Below are 27,212 nucleotides of genomic sequence, written 5' to 3' on the forward strand. Positions count from 1 at the left end.
TATTCAGTACACTCCGGTCTTTATGACTCAGGCTTTGATTCAGGATAGAATATGATTAATGATTAGTCTGCACATGATCGAATATTCAGTAAGATCAGTAGTTTTCCTGGATTGCAGCCTGTAGTAATGAGAGGTCTGAGTTTTCTAAGTGTGACAAAAGCGGCACAACATCACCAAACACTACCATAATATCACCGTCTCTCTGAACTGAGTCTTCCTGGGCAGAGTAAAGAAGTGGAGGAGCCTAAAATGAGTGACTTAGGAGTCTGGCCATTGTGTTTGAGCTGTGTATCTTCTGACATACAGTCACTGTTAGAAACATTCACTGTGGGAATGATAGTATGACTCCGAATCTTAACATCACTAAAACATGTAAAAACCTCTCTAATCTTCAGTGTAGTTCTATTTGTGTGAACTTTAGTATGTCTGTCTTAGTCATGACAGTACTGTAACTTATACTGATTTTCAAATGAATACTTATCAGTTGACGTATTTATTATCCAATTATCCAGTTTGTTAGCATATAATTAGGTCATCATTCTTCAGTCATTTTCATGGCATTCTCTGAATAATTATGTATGAATCTCTCTGTTATTCAGTGATCAGCAGAAGAGATCAAACTCAGCGATTTCCAGCGGTGTGTCTATGAAGAGTGACAAGTCTAAAGATGGAACACCACCTGCCTTCAGTGAGGGACATTTCTCTAGAAAACGAAGGTAATTTCTCTGAAAGTATATGTAAATACACAGACGTTTTTGCCACTGTGACCTGAAAAGTAAATATTACAGAATGTATGGTGGATATGGAAGTACCCATAGATTAATTATCACAAATAACACAAGAATATGCTTTGAATGTCTCTTCATCATAGTACCAAATGATAGTTTAAGTTTCCGTGATTGCACAGACACACTGTGAACAGTGAATTTGTCCTCTGCATTTAACCCATCCAACACACCAGTCGTGAACACACACACACACACACCAGACACAGGAGCAGTGGGCAGCATTCCTTGTGGCCGGGGAGCATTGGGGTTAAGCACCTTGCTCAAGGGCACACAGACGTGGATTTTTGGCCTGGGAATTGAGCCGGCAGCCCCCCAGTCACAAGCCCGGTTCTCTAACCTTTAGACCACGGCTGACCGAGTAAACAATGAAACCATTTGTTGATGTAGTTTTATTTTCATTTTTTTCTTTCAACTGCAGTGTCCAAAGAGAGGAAAGAGAGTCAGAGGTTCCCTATATTCAGTCTGTCCAGAGTCGCGTAGAAAACCCGATCTCCATATTTGAGGTGGGCTTTGTAATGCAAAGGAATCAGTATAATTTATATCTGTTTTTGTTGGCCATTTGATTGTCAGAATATATACAGGTGACAGAAAAGAAACACAGTATTATGAAATGTGAGGACGGACAGACTGTACTTAGTACAACACTGACTTTATGATGCAGATTTTTTTTCAAGATAGAATATGATTGATGATTATTTTGTACATGATCAAATCTCAATTCAGTTTAGTCATTTATCATACATAGACTACACCATTGTGACACTGAATCATATAAATATCACATAATCATGAAATTCCAAATTTCCAAATGTGATGATATTACCAGCATTACCATAGCAATAACTTTTCTATGTTATTAAGGCTTTCTGCTGAATGCTCCTTTGTATGCACTGAAGTCTTCTCATGGTTCTCCAAATAAGAGTTAATTTGCTTATATTTGTGGGATTTTTTTAAGGATGTGGAGAACAAAATCATTGCCTTTGTGAAGAAGGAACTGAAAAGACTGAAGAAGCTTCTGACTGGGGAAATGTCAGAATGTTTTGAGGGTCTGAAGGAGGATGAGACCAGTGCCAGAGAGGGAGCTCTGAAGATCACACTGAACATCCTGAGGAACATGAACCACAATGACCTCGCTGATACACTGCAGAAAAGTAAGGCATCTGAAATGTTATATTTTACCTCATATATGTGAGTAAAATACCATTATAGAGAAAAGTAAACCTTGTACATCAAATTATGACTTATTCAGTAGCACAGTTCTATGCTCTAATCAATATTTCCAGTCCTGTTGTTTTAATGGGCTTGTGATCTTTACTCTCTTCAGATGATCAGATTGTAACTGCTCAGAGTAAACTGAAATCAAATCTGAAGAGGAAGTATCAGTGTTTATCTGAAGGAATAGCAAAACAAGGAAACCCCACCCTCCTCAATAACATCTACACAGAGCTCTACATCACAGAGGGTGGGTGTGGAGAGGTCAATAATGAACATGAGGTCAGACAGATTGAGACAGCATCCAGAAGACCAGAAACAGAAGAGACACCAATACAATGCAATGACATCTTTAAACCCTTACCTGGACAAGACAAACCCATCAGAACTGTCCTAACAAAGGGAATTGCTGGCATTGGAAAAACAGTCTCTGTGCAGAAATTCATTCTGGACTGGGCTGAAGGACAAGCCAACCAAGATGTCAAGTTCATATTTCCACTTCCCTTCCGGGAGCTGAATTTGATGGTGGGAAAATACAGTTTGATGGACATTCTCTATCACTTTTTTCCAGAGACAAGGGGACTAAAATTTACCAATAATGACAAATATAAAATCATGTTCATCTTTGATGGATTGGATGAATGTCGATTTCAACTGGATTTTGAGAAAAATGAGATGCTGTGTAGTGAAACAGAACTTACTTCAGTGGATGTCCTTCTGACAAACCTCATTAAGGGGAATTTACAACCATCCACTCCCATCTGGATAACCACTCGTCCAGCGGCAGGCAGCCTCATTCCACCCAGGTGTGTTGACCAGGTGACAGAAGTAAGAGGGTTTAGTGACCCTCAGAAGGAGGAATACTTTAGGAAGAGAATCTCTGATCAAAACCTTGCCAGCAGAATCATCACACACATCAGGGCATCAAGGAGTCTCTACATCATGTGCCACATTCCAGTCTTCTGCTGGATTTCATCCACTGTTCTAGAGAGAATGTTGAGTGAAGCAGAGAGTGGGGAGATCCCAAAGACTCTGACTCAAATGTACACACACTTCTTGATCTTTCAGACCAAACAGAGGAATGAGAAGTATGAAGGACATTATGAGATGCATCCACATTGGAATAAAGAGAACATTTTATCACTGGGAAAACTGGCTTTTCAGCAGCTAGAAAAAGGAAATCTGATCTTCTATGAGGAAGACCTGAGAGAGTGTGGGATTGAGGTCAGAGAGGCATTAATGTACTCAGGAGTCTGCACCCAGATCTTTAGAGAGGAGTCTGGGTTGTTTTATGGGACTGTGTACTGCTTTGTACATTTGAGTGTTCAAGAGTTTCTGGCAGCTTTATATGCATACATGTATTTCTGCAACAACAACAAAAATGTCCTTGTTCAAGAGCAAACGCGACTGGATGAATCAAATGAAACAGTGAATGGTTTGCTCAAAAGTGCAGTGGACAAGGCCATACAGAGTGAGAATGGACACCTGGACCTTTTCCTCCGCTTCCTTCTGGGTCTCTCACTGAAGTCTAATCAGACACTCTTACAAGGCCTACTGACACAGTCAGTGAGTGACTCGCAGAGCAAAGAGGAAGCCATTAAGTACATCAAAGAGAAGTTCAGAGAGAATCCCTCCACTGAGAGATCCATCAATCTGTTTCATTGTCTGAACGAAATGAATGACCACTCTCTAGTGGAGGAGATCCAAAGCTACCTTAGAATAGGAAGTCTCTCCAGAGCCAAACTCTCTCCTGCTCAGTGGTCAGCTCTGATCTTTGTGTTACTGACAACAGAGGAGGAGCTGGATGTGTTTGACCTGAAGAAGTTCATCAGATCAGAGGAATGTCTTCTGAGGCTGCTGCCAGTGGTCAAAGCCTCCAGAAGAGCACTGTGAGTAAAAATGTCCCTTTAGACTTTTCTATAGCTAGTTTCAGAATGCTGTGGCAGACTAAGCCTGAAGAAAACGTAGCACAGAATGGTGCTATAAACGACATAAAACTATTAAAGCTGATTGTTTTCAATTTCAAAGTTAACTTAATCTGAGAAATTTATTTTTTGCGCAGCCTCGGATATGGATAATATGTAATCACATTTAAAACTAATGATTTAAGAAAGACAATCATTTTTTGAACATATATTGACAGTAAAAACAAACACAGTAAACCTAATTGAATATGACAATGTGTTGTATTCTTGCCAGGACATTTACTGCAAATAACTACAAGGCAAAAGAGAGATGTTAGAGTGATTACAGGGAGGGTAGAAGTCCCTGTGTCTGTACCGTGGAGTATTCATTCGAACTGTGGTTTGATTGTTGTCATCAGTGAAGCTAATTTAGTTATACATCAAATGCTTTAAGAAAGCTGTGATATTTAGTGATATTTAGACAGACAGCTGCTTTTCTGGACTGGAGAAGGTTTGTTGTAAGGTTATCTGAGGCCAGGAGATCAATGGCGGAGAACACAGACCATTAGGTGATTAAAATATGGAGGCTAAAAGTCGTATCAGCTCCATGATCGAGGGTGTGGGACAATGAGAAATCAGACAGCAAGGTCAGTTTTAGCGTAGCCACAAGATTAGAAAATAACATACCCACTTCTGATGCTTAATGTCCGTTAGGGATCAGGCCCAACAGTGGATGGACAGAATCTGAACATATTTTTATTGAATAACATATTCACTCTGAACATTTTTTTTTTTTAACGAAATTACATGCTACCCATATTGGTGGCTATAACTCAGTGTACAAAGGTGTTTTTGCATTGTTTTATGCTTATTTGTTCTGGCATGTAAAATGTGAGAGTTAGGGGTGTGTGATATTGACAAAAAATGATATTTCGATATTTTCTGCGATTTTATCGATAACGATAAGTATCGATAAGTAGATGATATTTTGCATCCTTCAAAGATGTGTTTTTAAAAGTCTTATGTTGCACTAGTTCACTCTTGTTAATAGGACATTAATTGTTGCTTACTAATGATATTTATGACAACATATTTAATGAAAACAGGTCTTATTTATTTCCTTAACGCTGAATCATTCAAGTAAAAACAGTACAAAAACCCTCTTTAATGGCAACCGATTTCTGACATAGTTTGCACACTGCTGTCTTTTGAGCAACATCTGTCTTTTCAAAGCCAAACTACCTCCATGCGAGTGAGAATTATTCACGTCCAACATTTAAATCTAATGATGTAGACTGCAAGGCTGGTGGTGTCTGTATTTTGCCTCCTGGTGCTGTTTATTCACTTATTTTTAACTCCAGTCATGCATTTTTAGGCAGCTACGATTGCTGAACTGTGGCTGCAGTGACCATGTACGCCTATACTAGCGCACCGCATGCACTCTCAATGCGCACACGCTGTAGTCTGTCCTACTAGGCGGCACAATGCAGTGAATGCTTGGACTCTCGAGGCGTGTTTTTGATTTTTTTGTTTTGTAAATTTAGTGACGTACTCGGTAATGTCAGCTCGCACATCCTTAAAACATAAATTAAGATATTACCATAGACGATACATATGACACACCCCTAGTGGGAGCCCCATACAAGTCTGACACTGTCTGTTAATTAGGTGGTGGGTTCCACACTGCCCCTTTTATTATCGATACCATTATGAAACAATGAACCGTGATTCAGTGAAACTGTCCAAAACGCGGAAATTGTTATTGTAAGCCTTACAAGACAAGTTCTATGACACATTGTGCATTGTGTCATTGCGCATCAGTACTTGTTGTTACTGTGGAGCCAGCATTTGGGTTGCAGACACATAACTTCAAGCAACAAAACAGATAGTACTTTTGGTGCCTGTTGCTACATTGTCCCAGCAAAAGGAAATCAGCTTAGGCCTGGGCTGTTTTGTACTGGTCTGGACAGTTTTGATAACTGACTGTTAGAATTGGATTTTCCTGAGGATGTCACTGAAATTTGTTGGTTTCAATGGAATACAGTGACATCAAAACAGAATGTTAGCCAATCTGCAATACTGCATGAAAGGCTGTAAACTGATGTTGTCTCTCAGTTATATACACTGTAAACCCAAAAGTTCAGATAACTTAATTCTATTAAGCTGTATAAACTTAACTTGTATGTCCTTATATATTCTACTGACTTAAAAAATTTGAGATGTTATAACACGTAATTCAATTTAGAGTTATGTAAACAAAAAACTTTTACTTTCAAATTACTTTTGGATTAAGTAATATGAACTCCAGATTATTAAGTCACTATAAATTAAAATTTTGGAGTTCCAACGCCTGAGGTCAGCACCGCGGTGCATAATGGAGCACTTCTGCTACATTTGACCTTGCGAACTTTCTACAGTGACTGAAAATAGTTTTTAAAAAAGAGAACAGTCACTACAGTCATCATTATAACTTCTTTGCATATGGTCTAGTGCTGGGCTGACAAGCCAGTGGTATGAAGTTACCATTTGTGAGATAATGACTGAACACATCTAAGTCAGAATCTTGCTCAGCTGTTGCAATAGTATATCGCGATGCTGTTTGGGTGACGTAGAGTTTTAGCACTATCTTTGCGAAGAAGTTCTTGTGTCTCGAAGTATTGGTTCCTGCGAAAACAGCTGGGAAGAAACACCATTGCACACTCCCAGCGGCAATGACATGAATTTGGGTTGGTGTCTCATAGATTCCGGCTTTTAATGGAATATTATGTCATTATTACATAATCACTAGAATATCTGAGTTGACATAATTAGCGATTTAATTTAACTTCTGTTGCCTATAAGTTAAGAGAAATTGAAATGTATTAAGAAAGAAAAGGAATGAATGACTGAAAAAAAAAATGTTAAATTTAATAAGTTATGACCAAAGTTTTGAGTACTCTGAACTTATTCGGTTTTACAGTGTATGGTTCATCGCTTGGCTTCTTTGTGCAGCTGAATTTGATCCGATCTTTTAGTTAGTTCCAGCTTTAGAGAAGGGAAAAAACAAAAGACAAAAAGCCCCTTTCCACTTAAATAAGTTTAAGGATCGATTGTGGCCTTCATGTGCTATCAGAAGTATTGTAATTATCAGTTCCGAGCACATGAATGGTCAAACAAAGTCGTAATTACTAGCGGGAAACTTAAATTTTTCTATGATACCCGAGTTGCCGCATTGTGACATGGTGATAAAGATGGCACTAACAAACACGGCGCAAGGCATGAATGCTCTAACATAGGTGTATGCTATCAGGGCAGTTCACATGTTTTTTCATTGGGATTAACAACGTAAGTGAGTGTGTGTATCTGAGTTAAAGGTACAGACTGGATCAGTCTGGCTGTGCTGTCGCACACCTACAGTAAATTGGCAACTATTTCAATAATTGTGTAGAGCACTTGTGATGGCATTTGTCACTGTTTGGTTTGTAAAAATTATGAAAATAATCAATCGATTAATGGAGAAAATAATCAGCAGATTAATCCATAGTGAAAATATTCATTAGTTGCAGCTGGATACAAAATAGTTCAAAAGAGCTCCACCTCAACCAGCTGCAACAGAAAAATCCTGCTTTTACATTAATGCACGAGTAATAATAATCTAATGATAAAATATATTTTATTTTATATATTTTCAAAAGGGAGACTTCTTATATCTACTTCCATCACAAAAAATTGTTTCAAGTTTCAACTATAATAAAGCATGTGTTCAATCACTCAAAAAAAAAAAGGTTTTCATTCCTTTACGGGTCTTTATATCTGATAACAATAATAGTAGTTGTGAAATATCGTATACCGAGATACCATAATATTTTCTGAGACGGTTATCATACCGTGAAAATCTCATACCATTGCAACCCTAGCAAAGTGATAAGAATGACTAAATTCTATGCAATATGTATGCCCAGAAGAGGCACTGCAGAAATCCATCAATATTCAGAAATGCATGTAAAGAAATTCTGTCAGCCCTTATTTTGTCCTAAACAATTGGCACTTTTCTTTACTACAATGCTCCAAAGGCAAACTAATGTGAGGAAGTATATAGGTTTTCACATGTTAATTAAATTTCAGGATCGACAGTTGCAATCTGACGGACAAAAGTTGTCCAGCTCTAATTGAAGTTCTCAGCTCAAACTCCTGCTGTCTGAGACATCTGGACCTGAGTAATAACTGTGTGCAGGATTCAGGAGTGAAATTGCTCTCTACTGCACTGGAGAATCCACACTGTAAATTGGAGGTACTGAGGTGAGTGTAAACAATGAAACACACTTCCTCCATAATTCAGCCATCATCAGAGCTGTCTAATATGCTGTAATATGCTTAAAATCAATTGATAATACATCTTTATCAAAATAGTAATGAAGGTCTATCCTTTCTAGATTTTCAGGGTGTGGTATAACAGAAGAAGGACATGCTGCCCTGGTTTCAGCTCTGAGATCAAACCCCTCACACCTGAGAGATCTGGATCTTGGGCGGAATAACATTGGAGACTCAGGAGTAAAACTGCTGTCTGATTTCCTGGAGGATCCGCATTGTGAACTGGAGGCGCTCAGGTGAGCTATTAAACAAACCCTAAAACATCACAATGATTTACAGGTTTCTGTGATTGGAAAGATTGTATTCTAATGACGTGGTTGTTTTTTTCTATATATGCGTTGTTCACTTCACCAATCAAAACATTCATTTAAACTCTTTAACATTTATAATAAATTTAAGAGTCGCCAGATTTTCATTCTTTTTTGCAGCTATTCTGATTAATTACTATTGATTATTAATTACCTTCATGCGATATGTCATGCCATTTCTACCTCTCTGTCTTCTGGCCTATCAATGCTCTGCTCATTTGTGTCGGTGCCAGGAAAGTCTTTTAGCGTCGCAGATCTTCCTGGGCCAATTCTTCGTGGAGAGGAGCTGAACAGAGTGGACGGACTTACATTATAGCTGATTCAACCGCAGCTCAACTGAGGCTAAGCTGAACTGTAGCGTATCGGAATTGAAAGCTGAACTGTAGGATAGCATGAGGTCTGGCATTTTATCTGATTTGCAGATGGAGGTGCGGCTATCCTTTTGGGGGTGTCTCTGCCTGAAGGGAGGAGACTCTCCTTGGAATTTAGAAAGTATTAATTTGAGCTCGGTTGAAATAATTTTACATATTTTTTCCCATTAAAGAATAGTAAAATTACATAAGCTTATGCTGCCGAATAAGATCAAAGAATATGGTTTCTTTATTATTAAAACTGCACAGCTATACCGATGGCCATAAAATTAGCTTCTCGTGACTTCGCTCCTGGTTATTTTTAAGTCCTACCGCGCTTTTATGACTATATGAATGGTTATGGCTCCATAAGCATACTTATTTGACAACGTCATATGGTTAATTTAATTTTTCTTTTGTCTTACATAGTTTGTGCCCGAGTGGAGCAATGCAGATGAGCTCTGTGGCATGGTCTGAATTCCATTCTTACTGGGAACTAACCTCCTGAGGTGATCTAGTCTCCCTCGCAATTAAACATTATCAACATTTGACCAAATGGTCTGGGGGTTGCTGTGCTAAAACATCGAGCCTGACGTCTGTTAGGTGTTAAAGCGAGAGGTTTCTGCTTTGGTGTGCATTGACCCTGAACGCAGGGAGGCCTGGGCCATAAAAGAGAGAACTGGGATCAAAGGGGATGGATACAGAGAGGCAGAGTGAGAGTGATAGAGAGAGATAAGGAAGGGTGAAAAAGAGGGAGAGAGTTTACACAACTGCAACTTTAATTACTGAGGAACACTGAAGGTTAAAAAATCCCTCATTTTCTTGCTGAAAGCTGCACAGTGTCCGCCTGACGAGCTTTTAAATGGGAATATGACTGCCATCTTGGCACTGTGAGGCTTGAAGTTACTGTTTTCCGGTCCTTGTGAAAATGTCAGTGTTTCATTAGTTTAGAACAGCATAAAGGAAAATACATTAAAGGCAAGTCACGGTAATGTCCATTAATGGCATACATCGGAGACTAGTCACTAGTCCTTTCTTTACCATTGTTTTAAATATTTGGTTAGTGTTTTGTAATAGTCAGGACACTTGAAGGTTTGGCATATAGTGAGTATCCTGAAAAGACTGGCTGCTTCTGTTATTTGACAATACAACACATCTTGGCAGATAAATGACTAACCTGACAGATTTTTTCTCTGGATTATAATGTAACAATGAAGCATTCCACTGTCTCTTTCATTTTTATATTTGCATTTTAACTTTGGATTTGAAGTAATCTCAATATAGGTCTATACATATATCTGCATTATTTCATCATTATTTTATAATTACTTTTCAAAACCGCTAACTGGAGCAACTGGTAAACTTCAGATTTTACTAATTCATCAAGGTTAGTTCAGCCCTGAATATATTTCTTATAACAATATTGTTTTGGCAGCTTGGAAAAAATCTTCATGCAATGAAATTTTTACTACTGGAATCATTTTGGATTTTTTGATTGTTCTAAACAGAGTTTTCTCTGAAGTATGTGGATTAGAACCTTATTTATGACATTAAAATGTGCATTGTAGGCCAGCATGACATGGGTAATCTTAACAGCTTCGCTAACTGAAAGATTAAAAATTGCACAGGTTCTCTCTCGCTCTCTCTCTCTCTCTCTCTCTCTCTCTCTCCCTCTCTCTCTCTCTCTCAACATCTCTCAGGCTCCAGAGCCAGCCACACATAAATAGATTAATTTATAACAGCCAAAAATCTCCATTGTCATGCACAATGAGGATCATTCTCGACAAGTGTACCCAGTACCGTGGGCTGATAAGAGTAATTACCAGTAAAGCCAGACCACTGCAGAAGGTAGCACCATGTGGCAAACACAACTCAGACCGTGCCAAAATTCAAATCCACATTCGTCCACTGACATGTACAGCATATACAACAGAGGAAAAATAACTTTTGCATCTTTGTGAATTAATTTCAAGCATTAACTTAAAACAAACTCCAACTATAACCATAAACACATCACCGTGTTTGGAAGTTCTAAATTGATTTATTATGCACAAGTAACCATGTTTAGTGTCTCTAAAAAAACAGAGACTATTGTGTGAACAGTTAGGGTAATTTTAATAGAGGATTTCTCAGTCAGAGAAGTCCTGATGTCAGTGACCATCCTATAATTTTGGACTTCCATAGCTGATTGTGGCTGAGCTGGGTCTGTTTTCTTCTCTCTCCCTTCCCCTTTCTCTCACTATCATTACTGTAAGTAACTCCACTATAGCATCATTTAGATAGCTTCTTTTGGTTAAGAGTGTCTATTTGTACATAGAAATGAATAAACGCGTTAGGTTGTGTTGTTCTGATATACAGAGGGTACAGCTATCAAAAGAGAAAAGGCAGGTTATCTTATGCACTGAGTGATGACGGCCAGGTCCTCAGATTGTTTGGTTAAGAGAAGAAGCTAATGGTCACTAACTCTGGAATCAAGATGTTGGAGATCAAAGATACATGTATGATTCAAAATGTGGACATTGTGAAGACCGAGGCCACAGAAAGCCCGTTTTCAGTAGGTGGCTCAGTGGTTAGCACTGTTGTCTCACAGCAGGAAGATCCCAGGTTCAAGTCCCAGCTGTCCCAGCTCCTTTCTGTGTGGGGTTTACATGTTCTTCCCCTGTGTTTGTGTGGGTTTGCTCCAGTTTATCGCACCACAGAAACATGCATGCTAGGGTTAGTACTCCTGTCAGTGACCTTATCCAAGGCACTGGCAAAAAGACCTGGAGTAGGTGCCCACTGCTCCTAGTGTGTGCTTCACTGTTCTTGTGTGTGTGTTTGGATAGGTTTGATAACTGACTGTCAGAATCAGATGGCATTTTCCTGAGGATGTCACTGAAATCTGTTTGTTTCAATGGAATGGAATGAGATTTGACATCAAAACAGAATGTTAGCCTGTCTGCAATGTTTCATGAAATGCTGTGAATTGATGTTGTCTCTCAGTGTTGTGTATGGTGAATCACTTTAGTTCTTTGTGCAACTGAATTTGATCTCATCTTTTTGTTAGTTCCAGTTTTAGAGAAAAAACAAACAGCAACAAACAATGAAAAGCTCCATCGCGCTTCAATGAGCTTAGTTATTTACGATTCAGTCAAGTTGAGTTTTTTTCTGGCTGTTTTCATTAGGGGAAACATTGATTTTACATTCATAGTTTTACAGGTAAAATATTGGCGTCTTTCCAGTTTTGTTTTGTTTATTGCAGTATTCTATATATGCTGTGAATTATTCAGCAAAACATCTGGGAAACACCTTTGACTGACATACAATAAATAAAAGAGATTAAAAAAAGAAATATTAATAAGTCAAGTGATATGAATGAGTAAATTCTGTGTAATACATATGGGGGTTATTTCAGAAAGCGGGTTTAGTGAAAACTCAGTTAACTCAGAGAAAGTAAATAACCTCCTAACAGAAGACCCTTGTGGCTTTGTTTTGCTAGGAGAATGAAGCCATAGGGCACTCTGTTAGGAGGATTACTACTGTCTCTGAGTTAACCAACTCTGAGTTTTCACTAAACCTGCTTTCTGAAATACCCCCTTGATGTCTGGAAGAGGCACAGCAGAAATCCATCAATATTCAGAAATGCATGTAAAGAAATTCTGTCAGCCCTTATTTTGTCCTAAACAACTGGCAATTTTCTTTACTACAATGCTCCAAAGGCAAACTAATGTGAGGAAGCATTTAGGTTTTCACGTGTTAATTGAATTTCAGGATTGACAGTTGCAATCTGACGGACAAAAGTTGCCCAGCTCTAATTGAAGTTCTCAGCTCAGGCTCCTGCTGTCTGAGACATCTGGACCTGAGTAATAACTGTGTGCAGGATTCAGGAGTGAAATTGCTCTCTACTGCACTGGAGAATCCACACTGTAAATTGGAGGTACTTAGGTGAGTGTAAACAATGAAACACACTCCCTCCATAATTCAGCCATCGTCAGAGCTGTCTAATATCCTGTAACATACTTAAAGATGTATTATCAATGGATTCTGTCAAAATAGTGGTGAAGGTCTGTCCTTTCTAGATTTTCAGGGTGTGGTATAACAGAAGAAGGACATGCTGCCCTAGTTTCAGCTCTGAGATCAAACCCCTCACACCTGAGAGATCTGGATCTTGGGCAGAATAACATTGGAGACTCAGGAGTAAAACTGCTGTCTGATTTCCTGGAGGATCCACACTGTGAACTGGAGGCGCTCAGGTGAGCTATTAAACAAACCCTACAACCCTGCGAATATGTATTTTAAAAGACTAAAATATGAAAAAAATGAATATGTATTTTAAAAGACTAAAATATGAAAAAAACGAATATGTATTTTAAAAGACTAAAACTAAGACTCAATCAAAATCACCTGCCAAAGTTAACACTGCTGAGTTCCTGTGCCTGGGTTTATGCTCAACCACACATTCAAAAAAATTCTGGTCAACTGCAGTATTCAGCTCTCACCCATTTCATGACATACAGACTGTTCTCCTGTGGAGTTACTATCCTCCTCATTTCAGTGGTGTATTTTTTACAGGTGTACAGTATGGGCTACTATTGCATATTAAGAGTGCATGTGTTTGCATGTATGTATATCATCCTCTTCATATAGGCAGATAGTTAGAGAGCTGTTGTGTGTTTGTGTGTGTCTGTCATTGTTGAGTTTGGTCTGCCTTTGCCCCTGCCCCCTTCTACACTTCCCTGTAGAGATTTATTTCCATGGTTATTTTCTCCTATTCATCTGCGTATGTGCCCAAAATATTTCAGTTGTGAGCGAGCCATCACTGTGCGTAGCCGCCATAGTGTAACAATTTCCTCAGTATTCATTTTGGTCTGGCTTAGTGGCCAGTGCTTGGCACATTCTGTGCTATGAAAAAGCTACTTATTATGCATAAGTGTAAGATTCAAATGAAAGTAATGTCACAAAGTAAATATGGCTAAATGTGTGAATGTGATCAAACATCACTATTGTTATATAGATGTTACAAATGTGTTATTTTGGCACAAAATGAATTGATTATACTTAGAATTACTTACATTTAAACCCCTTTTCTGAAAAGGCCTGTGTGAGGCTGCATGTATGAGTTCAACTTTACATCATTACCTAAATAAAACCGATATAAAATGTTAGATGTAAACATTGTTTTCACAAAATGAATTTTAAAAATGTTCATCACTCATCTAAACATAAAGGTATAATTTATTCTCACGTGTAATGAAGTGACCTGTCCGTTAAAATTTTCTTTCTGTCTTTACCTTCGGCTCTCGTTTGTGCTCCATTTCGTTTTGTAGCCTATATAATTGCAGTATAACACAGGAAGGGTGCGCTGCTCTGGCTTCAGCTCTGAAATCCAACCCCTCACACCTGAGAGAATTGAATCTGAACAACAATAAACCAGGAGACTCAGGAGTGAAGCTGTTCTCTGAAGTTGTACAGAATCCACTCTGCAAACTTGAGAAACTTAGGTGAGTGGACTAATCATTACTCAAAGCTTACAAGGCTAAAACCAAATAACTGTTAGACACTTAGAAAGATGGGTGAAGAGACATTGACACACAATAATACAGTCCTCTGATGGAGAACTGTGTCACTCAACACCTGTCATTGATCATTCAGTAAACTGAATTTATTTGATTTGCGTGTGTGTGTGTGTGTGTGTGTGTGTTTGCTGGAGGTGATGGCAATGGCTATGCTCTCAGCAACCGCCTTGAGCACGTGGTCGTGACGCCAATGGTAGCTGCCTTCCCCAAGGGCCTTTGGGCAGCTACTGAGGAGATGTTCTTAGGATCCTCTTTCAGAGCAAAGATGGCAGGAAGGTGTCTTGCTCTTACCCCAAGGTTTGCTTGGCTTGGTAGGGCATCATAGACAGCTTGGATGAGGAAACGGATGAGGTAGAAGTCTGTCTGCATGATGTTTAACCAGGTAAACCTGCGCTGCAGTATACTCTCCCACCTCGTCCATGCTCCCTGCTGCCTGAGCCCCACCGTCCTGCTCACTCGCTCTTCCTCCATGCCTGCTCGGATCAAGTGGTGTCTGTCCTTGCCCTGGGCCTTGCCAGCCTGGGTCTTTGGGAAGTATCCCAAGCCTGCTCTGCGGGTTGCCATGGTACCTACTAGTACCTTCTGCCTTAGGCGTGACTCTGCCACCTCCACTGCTCTCTCCACCCTCCATTTCCTCCTTATTCACACCAGGAGTCCCTGTACTGTAGAGCCTCTCTTGTTCATGCCACTATGAACTCTTCAGTGAGGCCACTGAATGGGAGCTGCGAGGTGTTGTGGGTCCCCTGCAGTGCTGCGCTGTTGAGGCTGCAGGCTGCAGGGCCCAGCCACTTGCGGAGGAAGCTACTGATCTTCCTTTCAAGGCACTCTACTGTTGTTAATGGAACCAGCAGAGGCCACAGGACTCAGGGCAGGATGGAATGCTGATAGATCCAAGCCTCGAATCTGCCAGGCAGGCCTCACTTGTCGACCTTGGTGAGCCAGGCTTCAAGGTCTTTGTGGGACTTTTGAATGGTGGCAGAGTCTTTCAGCGTTGAGTCAAAGAGCTTCCCCAGACTCTTGATTGGTTGCTCTGTGATGGAGGAGATGGCGGTTTCACAAAGCAAGAAGCGGAATTTGTCGACCACCTTCCCCTTCTTCAGCACCATGGACCTTGACTTGGAGGGCTTGAAACTCATCCTTGCCCAGGTGAAGAGTTTCTCAAGTCCTTGTGGGATCCACCTGCTCCCTGGACTGATGTTGTCATGATGGTAAGCTCGTCCATAAATGCTCTTACCGGGGGCTACTTACACCAGACTTGGTTAGGGGGCCTCTGCATTCCACCTTAGCTGACTTGGCCAGCATGTTCATGGCAAGGGTAAAAAGAACGACAGAGATGGTACAACCTGTTATTATTCCTTTTTCAAGCCTATGTCAGTCCAATGTTTCTGGCCCAGAAGTGACCCTCAACCTGAAATTGTTGTAATAATCCAGGATAAGGTCCTTGATTTTTTTCTGGGAACATGGTGGTAGTGTAGTGCAGGCTTGACCAATCTGTGCGGTATGGAGCCGTAAGCATTGGCCAGGTCCAACCACAGAATGATTAGGTCGCCTCTGTTTTCATGGACTTCTCTGATGAGCTGCGTGACTACACCAGTGTCTTCCAAATAACCAGGGGACTCCAGGAATCCTACCCTTCTGCACTGAAGCGTTGATGTATCCGTTTTTGAGGAGAAACTCGGTCGGTCTACAGGAAACAATGCTGAAAAACACCTTCCCTTCGACACTCAGCAGTGCGATTGACCGAAACTGATTGATGTTCTTTGAGTATTCCTCTTTGGGGATCCAAACTCCCTCGGTGCACCTCCACTGGTCAGCAATTCTCCCCCTTCGCCATATCACCTTCAAGATCTGGGCAGTGCTTATAAACTATGTAGGGCACACCACTGGGTACTGGAGCAGAGGCTGAGCGTGCCGCCTTGATGACCTCCTCAACCTCCTTCAGACTCGGTCCCCTCAGAACCATCTTCACTATAACCACTAGGACTCAGAGAACACATCAAAGATCATTCCTGTAAAGATCCATCTGCATAAATCAGACCATCATTAAACAGGTTTTCAAACAGAGAGTTTAATCAAACAAGACCAGTCTCCTCTATTTTGAAGTATTTTCACCTTTGGAGTGTTGAGACCTGTCTCAACAGTAGATTGTTTTTGATAAGATGACGCCAACAAAGAAACCAACAAACAAGTATTCCGAATATTCAAAGAAATGATTGAAATGATTGATATCGTTCTCTTTTCAGACTCAGCAGTGGAGGCATCACAGAGAAAAGCTGTGTAGGACTGGTCTCCGTTCTGACTTTGTCTCTTCTGAAAGAACTGGATTTGAGTAACAATAATCTGCAGGACTCAGGAGTGAGGCAACTCTCTGCTGGACTGAAGAGTCCACAATGTAAACTGGAGACACTGAGGTGAGTTAATCTGTGATATATTCAAATTGCCCCATAATCTAAGCGCTGTGATTCAGCATCTGAAAAGTGGGAAATATGTGAGTGGGTGAGGCACCCACTGGGAGAGTCACAAGCGTACTAATGAAAGTGAAAAAAATGATTTACTTATTTTTTTCTACTTTTTTTTAACTTTAATTGAAAACACTTGCTGAAATTGACCCGTGAAGCAAAAGAACAATTAACTTTACCATAGCAACAACTACAGAGCTCTCAGTACATGGTAATGTTTCTTCTTTAAACTAAAATAGTAAAATATCTTTATCCCCTTTAGGCTTTCAGAATGTGATATAACAGAAGACGGATATGCTACTCTGGCTTCAGCTCTGAGATCAAAGCCCTCACATCTGAGAGAGCTGGACCTCAGAGGGAATGATCCTGGAGACTCAGGAGTGAAGCTGCTTTATGATTTACTAGAGGATCCACACTGTACACTAGGGAAACTGAGGTGCACCTTTTATGTGATGAAATTAAGAAACAATATTTTGACAGAAATGTATTGCAATTGTTTTAGACACCCAACCCACTCATTCCACACACCTCCCTCATTATATATCTACTAATGAAATCAGATTATGCTTTCTATATTCCATGCCCCTATTCCATAACATTTCAAATTCCATGTTAAATAGGGAGCAGTGATGAAGTGTAAAACTGTGAGTTTCGTTAACATATTATTCCTGTCTCTGCAGGCTGTTGAAAAGTCCTGTTGCAGAGGAAGCCTGTACTTTTCTGACTTTAGTACTTGGTCAAACACCCTTACTGCTGAGAGAACTGCATCTAAATGAGAATGAATTAGGAGACTCAGCATTGAACCACCTTGGCTCTCTAATAGAAGATTCTCATTTCAAACTGCAAAAACTAAGGTTTGTATTTAAAGATGATTTAAAGAATGATGTTCTTATTCTCAAACATCAAAAAGACTCTTACTCTTGCAAAAATTATGATAGGCAGCATTAAGGTATCTGGGCAAAAGTTAGCATGTCATGTCATTTAGATGTGTCATTTCTTTTGAGACTGACATATGATGTTCCTACTATGGTGTGCATGATCCCATGACAAATTATATGAAAGTCCTCTTGCTGGCAAAATATACCTCGTATTCAAGATGTGGCAAAATATTTTCATGAAAATATAATTACGTACCATTTAAATCTTCAGGCTCAGTAATTTCAACATAACACAGACAACTTGTTCAGCAATAGTCAAAGTTCTCAGCACAAACTCCTGTCTGAGAGAGTTGGACATGAGTGACAATAATCTGCAGGATTCAGGACTGAAGCTGCTCTCCCCTGGACTGGAGAATCCAAATTGTAAACTGGAGTTACTGGGGTGAGTTCATACTTATATCAGTTCTAAACTCTCCGGTATAAAACTGATTGTGGTAAAAGATGTGGAGTAATAAATTTTTCTTTGGTTACTTATTTAAAGTAAATTTATTCAAAATCTTGTGAATTATATTGTTCTTTGTATACTACAAAATGTCCTGAGTTTACATGGGAAATTTGTCTCAATCACAATATTTAATAGCTGTACATTTGTATAAACTATTTTCCAATCAGTGTGTTAAACCTGGCGTAGTGGAGATGAGCCAGCGAAAGACAATATTTTATAATAATAATAAATAATTGACTGGTATTTTTGTGTCACATCATCCATAAGTAACTGGTTATCATGGGGAAGAATGTTCCATGAAATGCACACTTTAAAAAATAAATAAAATTAAATGTACACTCTCAGAAAAAGGTTCTAACAGGAGCCATATGATGTTCTTTGGTTTTCCAAACCTGGGTAAATGGCGAGGACTCAACTCTTAGGGGGAACAGCTTACAGATGAGTGCAGGGACAGCGACATGACTAATAGGATACAAGCCAGGTGTACCAGGCTAACCTCAACAGGTGCCTTTGTGAAACTGCAGAACAAAGAGAAAAAAGATGGTTAGGCATTCCAAGGTCCACTCAGCGCACCAGATGAGGACGTGAAACATCCCAATGCGAAAGCACTAAAAAGTACTTTGAAGGATATTAGCTGTCTTAGAAACCTCAAAAACATGATTATCTCAGTTAGAAGTCATTTTATCAGCAGAAACTTGAATCCAAACATAATTGAATTTTATTCTAACCATACAGCTTCTTCCAGTACACTGAGCTACTGTGACAGGTTGTTCAAACACTACAAGATGTAATAGTAGGCCTTGGGATGTTGAGGTAGGCGAGTTATCCTCACTACTGTGGTACTATCCATTTTAAGTGTTCGTAAAGCACAACTGGCAAAATATGTACCTCTTAAAAGAGAATCAGCAACATAAAAGGGACACAGCATCGAGCAATATGAAGTACACTCATAAATTCAAAATACATTAGTTAATTAACTATTAATTAGTTTATTATTCATTAGTTTATTGGAAATATCTACCTCGGACCTATACTCACTGTCCCTTTTATGAGGTCATACTTACTTTATAAGTACATTATTTAGGTCTACAATTACAGACTACAGCCCATGTGTTGCCATGCAAAATTTGTTATCCACTCCTTGTCCCATTCAGCAATGGTCAGTTTCTGACCACAGGGCCGCTGTTAAACAGTGATTATTTGGGTGGCAGACGATTCTCAACACAACAGTGGCTCTGACATGGTGCTGGCATGGTCGTGGGTGTCATGCTGGTGTTAGTGTATTAGGCACAGCTGCATTGCTGGGGTTTTCACACACACTTTGCACGTGCCAGTGTTATCTATGAGTTTTAGAATAGTCTGAAACCCAAAGAAATGTAGCCAACAGTGGTCCTGTGGTCAGAACCTGAACATTGACGAAGGGCTAGAGGATGGCTAACACAAAATGAAACTTAAGTGAATGGACTGATCATCACTTGAAACCTACAAGGACTAAAACCAAACAACAGTTTGACACTTACACAGATGGGTAAAGGGACACAGACATCACGAGAATACATACGCAAGACACAGATACAGACACACTGGCAGGAACTGAGAGATCACTGGATACAAGTAGAGAGTAGAGGGTTTTTTTTTTGTTCTTCATGTCTTCTGATGGAGAACTGTTTTATTCAACACCTGTCATCAGTCATTTAGTAACCCAGAGTTTTTTGATTCATGTGTGCATGTGCGTGTGTGTGTGTGTGTGTGTGTGTGTGTGTGCATGCATGTGTTTGTGTATTTGCTGTGTAGTGGTCCCAGGGAGGCGTTGAGCTGAAATAAACACACGCACACACAAGTGTGTACACACACACATATATTTTTGGTAATAACATAAACTGATTAAATCTGTTCACTAGTCAAGTTATTTTAGCCACAATTCACATGGAAAAGAAACAGAGTGAAATTCACCAACCTTTTAGAAACATGATTTCTAGAAAGTCTTCTAAGACCAACTGAAACACATGCACATATGGACACCACAGATTTATAATGAACTTCATATCTAATGTAGTTACCTGTCCATTAAAATTCTCTTTCTGTCTTTGTCTTCAACTCTCTTATATGCTCCAATTTTTTTGTAGCCTGAATAATTGCAGTATAACACAGGAAGGCTGTGTTGCTCTGGCTTCAGCTCTGAAATCCAACCCCTCACACCTGAGAGAATTGAATCTGAACAACAATGAACCAGGAGACTCAGGAGTGAAGCTGTTATCTGAAGTGGTACAGAATCCAGTCTGCAACCTTAAGAGACTTAGGTGAGTGGACTGATCATTACTCCAAGGCTCTGTTTACACCTTGCATTGAGATCCAGTTTTCATAATCCGACCACAAGCGGACAGCTCAAAAGTGTAGGTGAGAACGCATCCAATCTGTATTGAGATTGCATCGAGATCCAATCACTCAGACCACATTCGGAGGTGGTCTGGACCACATATGACCACATCCTAATAGCAGTGTAAACGCGAATGCGTACTCGGCCACATTGAACGACCGCTCAACTGACGTGCTCTGCTTAAGGGAAAATACGAAGCCATTAGCGCGACCACGACGTCATATTGCAGTGCGATACAACAAGGATAAATAACAAAAGCGAACCGCCGTTCAAAACGAGATGCTACGTCATGATGTACTCTTGAGACATTCTGACAAGAGGAGCGGCCATGTTTGTTCAAGAGTCACAGTCCAGCACAACAGAAAAACTGTTTATACATCATTTGACAGATCACAGTATACCTCTGAAGATGTACAGTATATTTGCTATCAGGGAGACGAGTCTCTTGGCCTTTTTTCACATCTCCTCCTCCTTTGTCTCACCTCCAGTATGTCTCTATTAGCAATCGCGTAAGCCGGATTTGTCCACGACATCTGAAACATTTGAAAAGCCGAGGGAGATGCGTGACATACACGACAAACATCTTGCCTGGGACACACCAAGGACCCAGTCATGTGCTGTTTCGCTTGACCCGCGCGCGAAGTGCTCTACGCAGTTCTTCTTCTTTTAATTGTACGGCTGTAGTTGCTGTTGAGTGGTGCCAAGGAGGTGTTGAGCTTAAATGAACAGACACGCGCGTGTTTTTATACACAATTTTTTACACACACCAGTGTTATGCATTAGTCTGAGATCAGTCTGAAACCCAAATCTATGTAGCCAGTGGTGGTCCTGTGGTCAGAGACTGTTCATACTCAAAAGATGCGTAAACCTAAACCAGACAGGAAACACTCACTCATTATGATAATTCATAACAAACCCACCCACACACAGAGACACACACACACACAAAATAGCATGACAAACACAATATAATACATACAGTTAAACATATTTACGACATATATTATTTGGTAACAACATGAGCTGATGAAGCCTGTTCATAAATTGATTTATTTTAACCACAATTCAAATGGAGAAGAAATGCAGTGAGCTTCACTGAGCTTTTGGAAATGTGACTTTCCAGAGAGTCTTGTTGTTCAGAACATCTAAAAAACACACAGAAAGTGACACCACAGAGTTATAATGCATTCTCATACGGAGCGGCTTCATCACAGGTTTTGAATTTGAGCTAGGAAAAGTAAATGAATAAATAAAGTTATCCTCCGAAGTGGGGGGGGGGGGGGGGGGGGGGGGGGTGTGATGGTGGCAGGCTTAAAAAAAAGGAGGAACAATTCATTCTCATGCTTAGTGTAGTTATCTGTCCATTAAAATGTTCTTTCTTAAGCTACGACTGCCTTTCCTGCCCCATTTTTTGTAGCCTGAATGATTGCAGTATAACACAGGAGGGGTGTGCTGCTCTGGCTTCAGCTCTGAAATCCAACCCCTCACACCTGAGAGAGCTGAATCTGAGCAACAATGAACCAGGAGACTCAGGAGTGAAGCTGTTGTCTGAAGTGGTGAATGATCCATGCTGCAAACTTGAGAAACTTCGGTGAGTGGATTGATCATTACTCAAAGGGCTACAAACACTAAAACAAAACAATATTTAGACACTTAGAAAGATGGGTGAAGAGACACAGACACACAAGAATACATGCACACAGAGACACAAAGGAGGACACAGACACACACTGTCATGAACTGAGAGGAGACTAGATGGAAGAAGAAAAGTATTTTGTTGTTCTCCATGTCGTCTGATGGAGAACTGTTTCATTCAACACCTGTCAATAATCCAAAATGATTTGATTTGTGTGTGTGCGCGCGTGTCCGTGTGTACGTGGGTGTGCTTCTGTTTTCATACATTTACTGTGGAGCAGTGCCAAAGACTTCTTGGGCATAAATCAACACAGACCCACACACGCATGCATGCACACACACACGTTCACATGCACAAAACAGCATGACAACACACTGTAACTCATGCATTAACACAGGGACAGGGCATATATACTAATTATTAACAATATGACGTGATGAAATCTATTCCCTAACAGATTTATTTGAATCACACATACACACTGACCACAAATAGCCTATATCAGTATTTTCAAATCCAATTATACAACTGTTTTAGAAGTTCTTGAGAACACTATGGAGATAATTAATTTTAATAACTAGTAAATAATTTAATTACATCAATACGAATTCCCTTTTCTCTTTATCCCTGTGTCGTTGCTACTCAATATTGCAGCCTGGATGACTGCAGTATAACAGAGGAGGGGTGTGCTACTCTGGCTACAGCTCTGAAATCCAACCCCTCACACCTGAGAGAGTTGAATCTGAACAACAATAAACCAGGAGACTCAGGAGTGAAGCTGTTGTCTGAAGTGGTGAAGGATCCACACTGCAAACTGGAGATACTTCAGTGAGTAAACCGATGATTAGCCAAAGGCTTCAAGGACGAAAACCAAACAAAAATTAGATACATACACAGATGGGTGAAGAGACACAGAATATATACATACACAAATACAGAAAGAGACGCAGACGTACATACATATGTACACAGATACCTAAACAGATGCAGACATACATATATACACAGATACCTAAACAGATGCAGACAGTGTCATGACCTGAGATGTGACTAGATGTTCTTGCTCCTCATGTTGTCTGATGGAGAACTGTTTTATTGTGCACCTGTCATTGGTAAACAAAATTTATTTGATTTCTGTGTGAATTTGTGTGTGTGTGTGTGCGCTTGTGTGCATGCGTGTGTATATATGTATTTGCTGTGTAGTGGTGCTAGGGACAGTGTTAATTTCGTAGACAAAAACTGTAACGAAAAATGTTCGTCAATGAACTTTTTTCCATGAACGAAAACAAGACGATAACTAAATAAAAATGCACCTTTGAAAATAAAAGCTGTGACGAAATGTAACGTCCCTAGACCATACGCCTGATACTAAAAGGGCGTCCTGGGTTCTTATATTACTCCTAGAAATGAATTTATATGCCACTGTTAACTTAAATGGTAAATTTCTAACCCCAAACTCTTGTTCTTTACTTAACAATAAACTCCAGAAACCGAATGATTTAAATTTCAATGCAAAGCAATTTACTTATTGAAGAAATATATGTCAACACAACCAAAATATTCACAAGCAATCAACTGTGGTATTACAGAATTATTAAACAAAATTCACTCAGTGAAAAAAACAAGTCATTACCTTAGCAATGATCACAAGTAATAACATTTTTCAGCAACACAATACATGGGCATAACATTCATTAACACATTCACACGCCGCGGACTCACACACACACACACACACACTGATTAGACCTAAGCCGGCAAATGACTCTAAACAAAACTGTTGCAGGCCTGAGACGTTGCTCGGGTTCGCTGTGGCCCAGCACAAAATGGCCGCTTCACTCGGTAACGAGCAAAAAGGAAAAAACACACACAGTACCTTATTCCAGCACAGTCTCGGGTGGTTTACCGGTGCGACAATGTCTGCATGTCCCACGTAGCAACAGCAACAAGCACCAAAATCCCGCAAAGATCCAAAATCCCGAAGCAGTCTTTCCGCGAGTAGCAGCAAAGTCCTCTGTAGCAATCCTAAACAGGTTAAGCTAAACGGCAAGGCTCCGTCGACTCAATTCTTACCAACAACAAAACACAATACTATCTTTCTTGCTCTTTATGGGTATTCTGTTCGAGTACCCAAAGACTAAAAGGCAGTATTCGAGAATTACAACGTTGTTCACGTTATACATTTATACTTCACAAAACTCAGGCTCTCTCTCGCAATGGCGCACCTGCTCTTCTCTCTCTGCCTTTCTTCTCTCTCTCTCGTCTATTCCATGACCTCTGACGTCATAGGTATTAACTCTACTAATTATAAACTATATTTCTACACCGAAATAACAAAAATACTACATTTTATACATTCACACAACATATGAAATCACTACATCAGAACAAATATTAATAAGAACTTGGAACACATATACATACACACATGAAATACATATGCCAGAATTCCCATTAATGACCCAATCGAACTTTCCAGGCAAATACATAATCTAAACTTATTGCATGAATTCTCTTTTTGAAAATGAATGAACTAGTTCTAATGAATAACTAAGAACTATATCAACTTTAAATTTCCTACTAATTAATTAACATCACTGTATCTAAAATACATTTTCCTCACCGCGCTACAGAAATATATTACCATTTTCGTTGACAAATACTAACAAAACAATAATGTCAGAGACAGATGAATGGACAAGCAATTAAATTACAGCCTCCCTCCTCTGGAAATCGAACATTAAACATTTTAACCAACCTTAACTTGGCAACCAGCCAAAAGTCCCATAATGTACATTAATTATCATCATTTTGTGACACTTAGCATTAGTAGTTGTAATCAGGATAGGCTCTCTCATTTTAATTCATTTCCTGACACAATCAGAATAGTAAAATATGGATCTTACGTTGGTGTTTACGAATCTCCTCTCACACTCTTTCTAGCCAGTCATTCTTGTTGTGATGATTAACTCAGCAGCAGGAATGTTGTTAGTTTGGGGTATTTTATACTGACTGCAGTAACTTACGCGTCAGTACTATATTTACCCAGTGCAATGCAATTATCGTTATTATATTATTATAAGTTTAAATGAGCTCCTCAAATGAGCCGCCGCTCATATGAACAGAGTTTGCGCTAGATATAGTTTACTGCTGCATCCACGTGAAAACGGCAAAAAAAAGGGTGTTGAACAGGAAGGTGAAGGCAGGAGAGAGGCAAAGTTTGTCTTTAAACAGTGTGGCCTGTCAGCGGTGTCAAAGTCGTTTGTCTCAGTGAATACGTGTTTTCTGAAATTACGTGTTTACACGTATTTGTTCTCTTGGTTGTGGCTCGCGTTCGATAATTTCCCTCAAAATACACTCATTTCAAGCCTCTGGTACGATACTTTAACATTTCCCATCTGGCAACGCAGTTGGCAACTCATATCATGGTTACTCCCTGAAGAGGAAAAAGAACGGATCTGTGACTCATATTAAAACAACTGAAAATAAAACGCACTGCCAAAGCTGTGGGTGCAAAATCGATTGGAAAAACACATCAAACCTCAAGAGACATTTTAAGACGTGCCACCAAGAAATGATAAAAGTTAGACTTTTATCACAATCAACTTATAGGCTTGACTTTGTTAGCTAGAAGCAGACGGCTATGTATTCTTGTTCACTTGACGTGGTAACGTGAAATGTACATACCTATAGCGAGCCTAAGAATATCTGTGTGCTTGATGGAATCACTGTCATGATTTAATTTAAAAAAAAAAAATGCAAATTGACGAAAATGTGACTAAAACCTGTCTAGTTTTCGTTTACTGAAACTAGACTAAAACTAATAATGATCAAATGACTAAAATATGACAAAAACCAATATGTATTTTAGTCAAAAGACTAAAACTAATAATGATCAAATGACTAAAATATGACAAAAACCAATATGTATTTTAGTCAAAAGACTAAAACGAAGACTAAATCAAAATCACCTGCCAAAGTTAACCCTGGCCGGGGGGGTGTTGAGCTTAAATGAGCACACACACACACACACACACAGGCACAGAAACACACACACACACACACACACACACACACACACAGGCACAGAAACACACACACACACACACACACACACACACACACACACACACTTTGTGTCTTCTCATGGAGAGCTGTTTTATTCTGCATCTGTTATCAGTCAGTCAGTAAACCAAATTTATTTCATTTGTGTACATGCATGTGTGTATATGTATTTGCTGTGTAGTGGTGCCAGGGATGTGTTTAGCTTAAATGAACACACACATAAACACACACACCAACACGCACACACACGTTATTTGATGACAGCATAGGCTGATGAAATCTATTGACTAGTTGAGTTATTTTAGCCACAATTCATATGGAGAAGAAATACAGTGAGATTCACCAAGGTTTTTAGAAACATGATTTATAGAAAGCCTTCTAAGACCAGCTGAAACACATGTACAACTGGAAATCATACATTTATAATTAACTTCATATCTAATGCAGGTACCTGTCCATTAAGATTCTCTTTCTGTCTTTGCCTTCAGCTCTTTCTTGCTCCAATTTTTTTGTAGCCTGAATAATTGCAGTATAACACAGGAAGGGTGTGCTGCTCTGGCTTCAGCTCTGAAATCCAACCCCTCACACCTGACGGAGTTGAATCTGAACAACAATGAACCAGGAGACTCAGGAGTGAAGCTGTTGTCTGAAGTGGTGAAGGATCCACTCTGTAAACTTGAGAAACTTTGGTGAGTGGTCTGGTCATTACTCAAAGGTTACAAGGACTAAAACCAAACAACATTTAGACACTTAGAGAGATGGGTGAAGAGACACAGACACACAAGAATACATGCACACAGAGACACAAAGAAAGACACAGACACA

General features: G+C 39.6%; 1 protein-coding gene across 1 annotated transcript in view; it reads left to right on the forward strand.

The window, feature by feature from the left end:
* Positions 1-1,860: 1,860 nt before the first annotated feature.
* Positions 1,861-27,212, forward strand: part of LOC115827042 (NACHT, LRR and PYD domains-containing protein 12-like) — a 38,970-nt gene continuing 13,618 nt past the window's right edge. The window contains exons 1-13 of the mRNA XM_030790997.1: positions 1,861-1,939; positions 2,113-3,889; positions 8,009-8,182; positions 8,317-8,490; positions 12,663-12,836; positions 12,971-13,144; positions 16,711-16,878; positions 17,189-17,362; positions 17,607-17,780; positions 18,076-18,246; positions 22,104-22,277; positions 22,977-23,150; positions 26,903-27,076. Of these exons, the coding sequence (XP_030646857.1) occupies positions 1,903-1,939; positions 2,113-3,889; positions 8,009-8,182; positions 8,317-8,490; positions 12,663-12,836; positions 12,971-13,144; positions 16,711-16,878; positions 17,189-17,362; positions 17,607-17,780; positions 18,076-18,246; positions 22,104-22,277; positions 22,977-23,150; positions 26,903-27,076 (3,719 nt within the window). The 5' untranslated portion in view covers positions 1,861-1,902. The remainder of the gene's footprint in view (positions 1,940-2,112; positions 3,890-8,008; positions 8,183-8,316; positions 8,491-12,662; positions 12,837-12,970; positions 13,145-16,710; positions 16,879-17,188; positions 17,363-17,606; positions 17,781-18,075; positions 18,247-22,103; positions 22,278-22,976; positions 23,151-26,902; positions 27,077-27,212) is intronic.

This window comes from Chanos chanos, chromosome 13 (genome assembly GCF_902362185.1).
Source record: "Chanos chanos chromosome 13, fChaCha1.1, whole genome shotgun sequence".
NCBI lineage: Eukaryota > Metazoa > Chordata > Actinopteri > Gonorynchiformes > Chanidae > Chanos > Chanos chanos.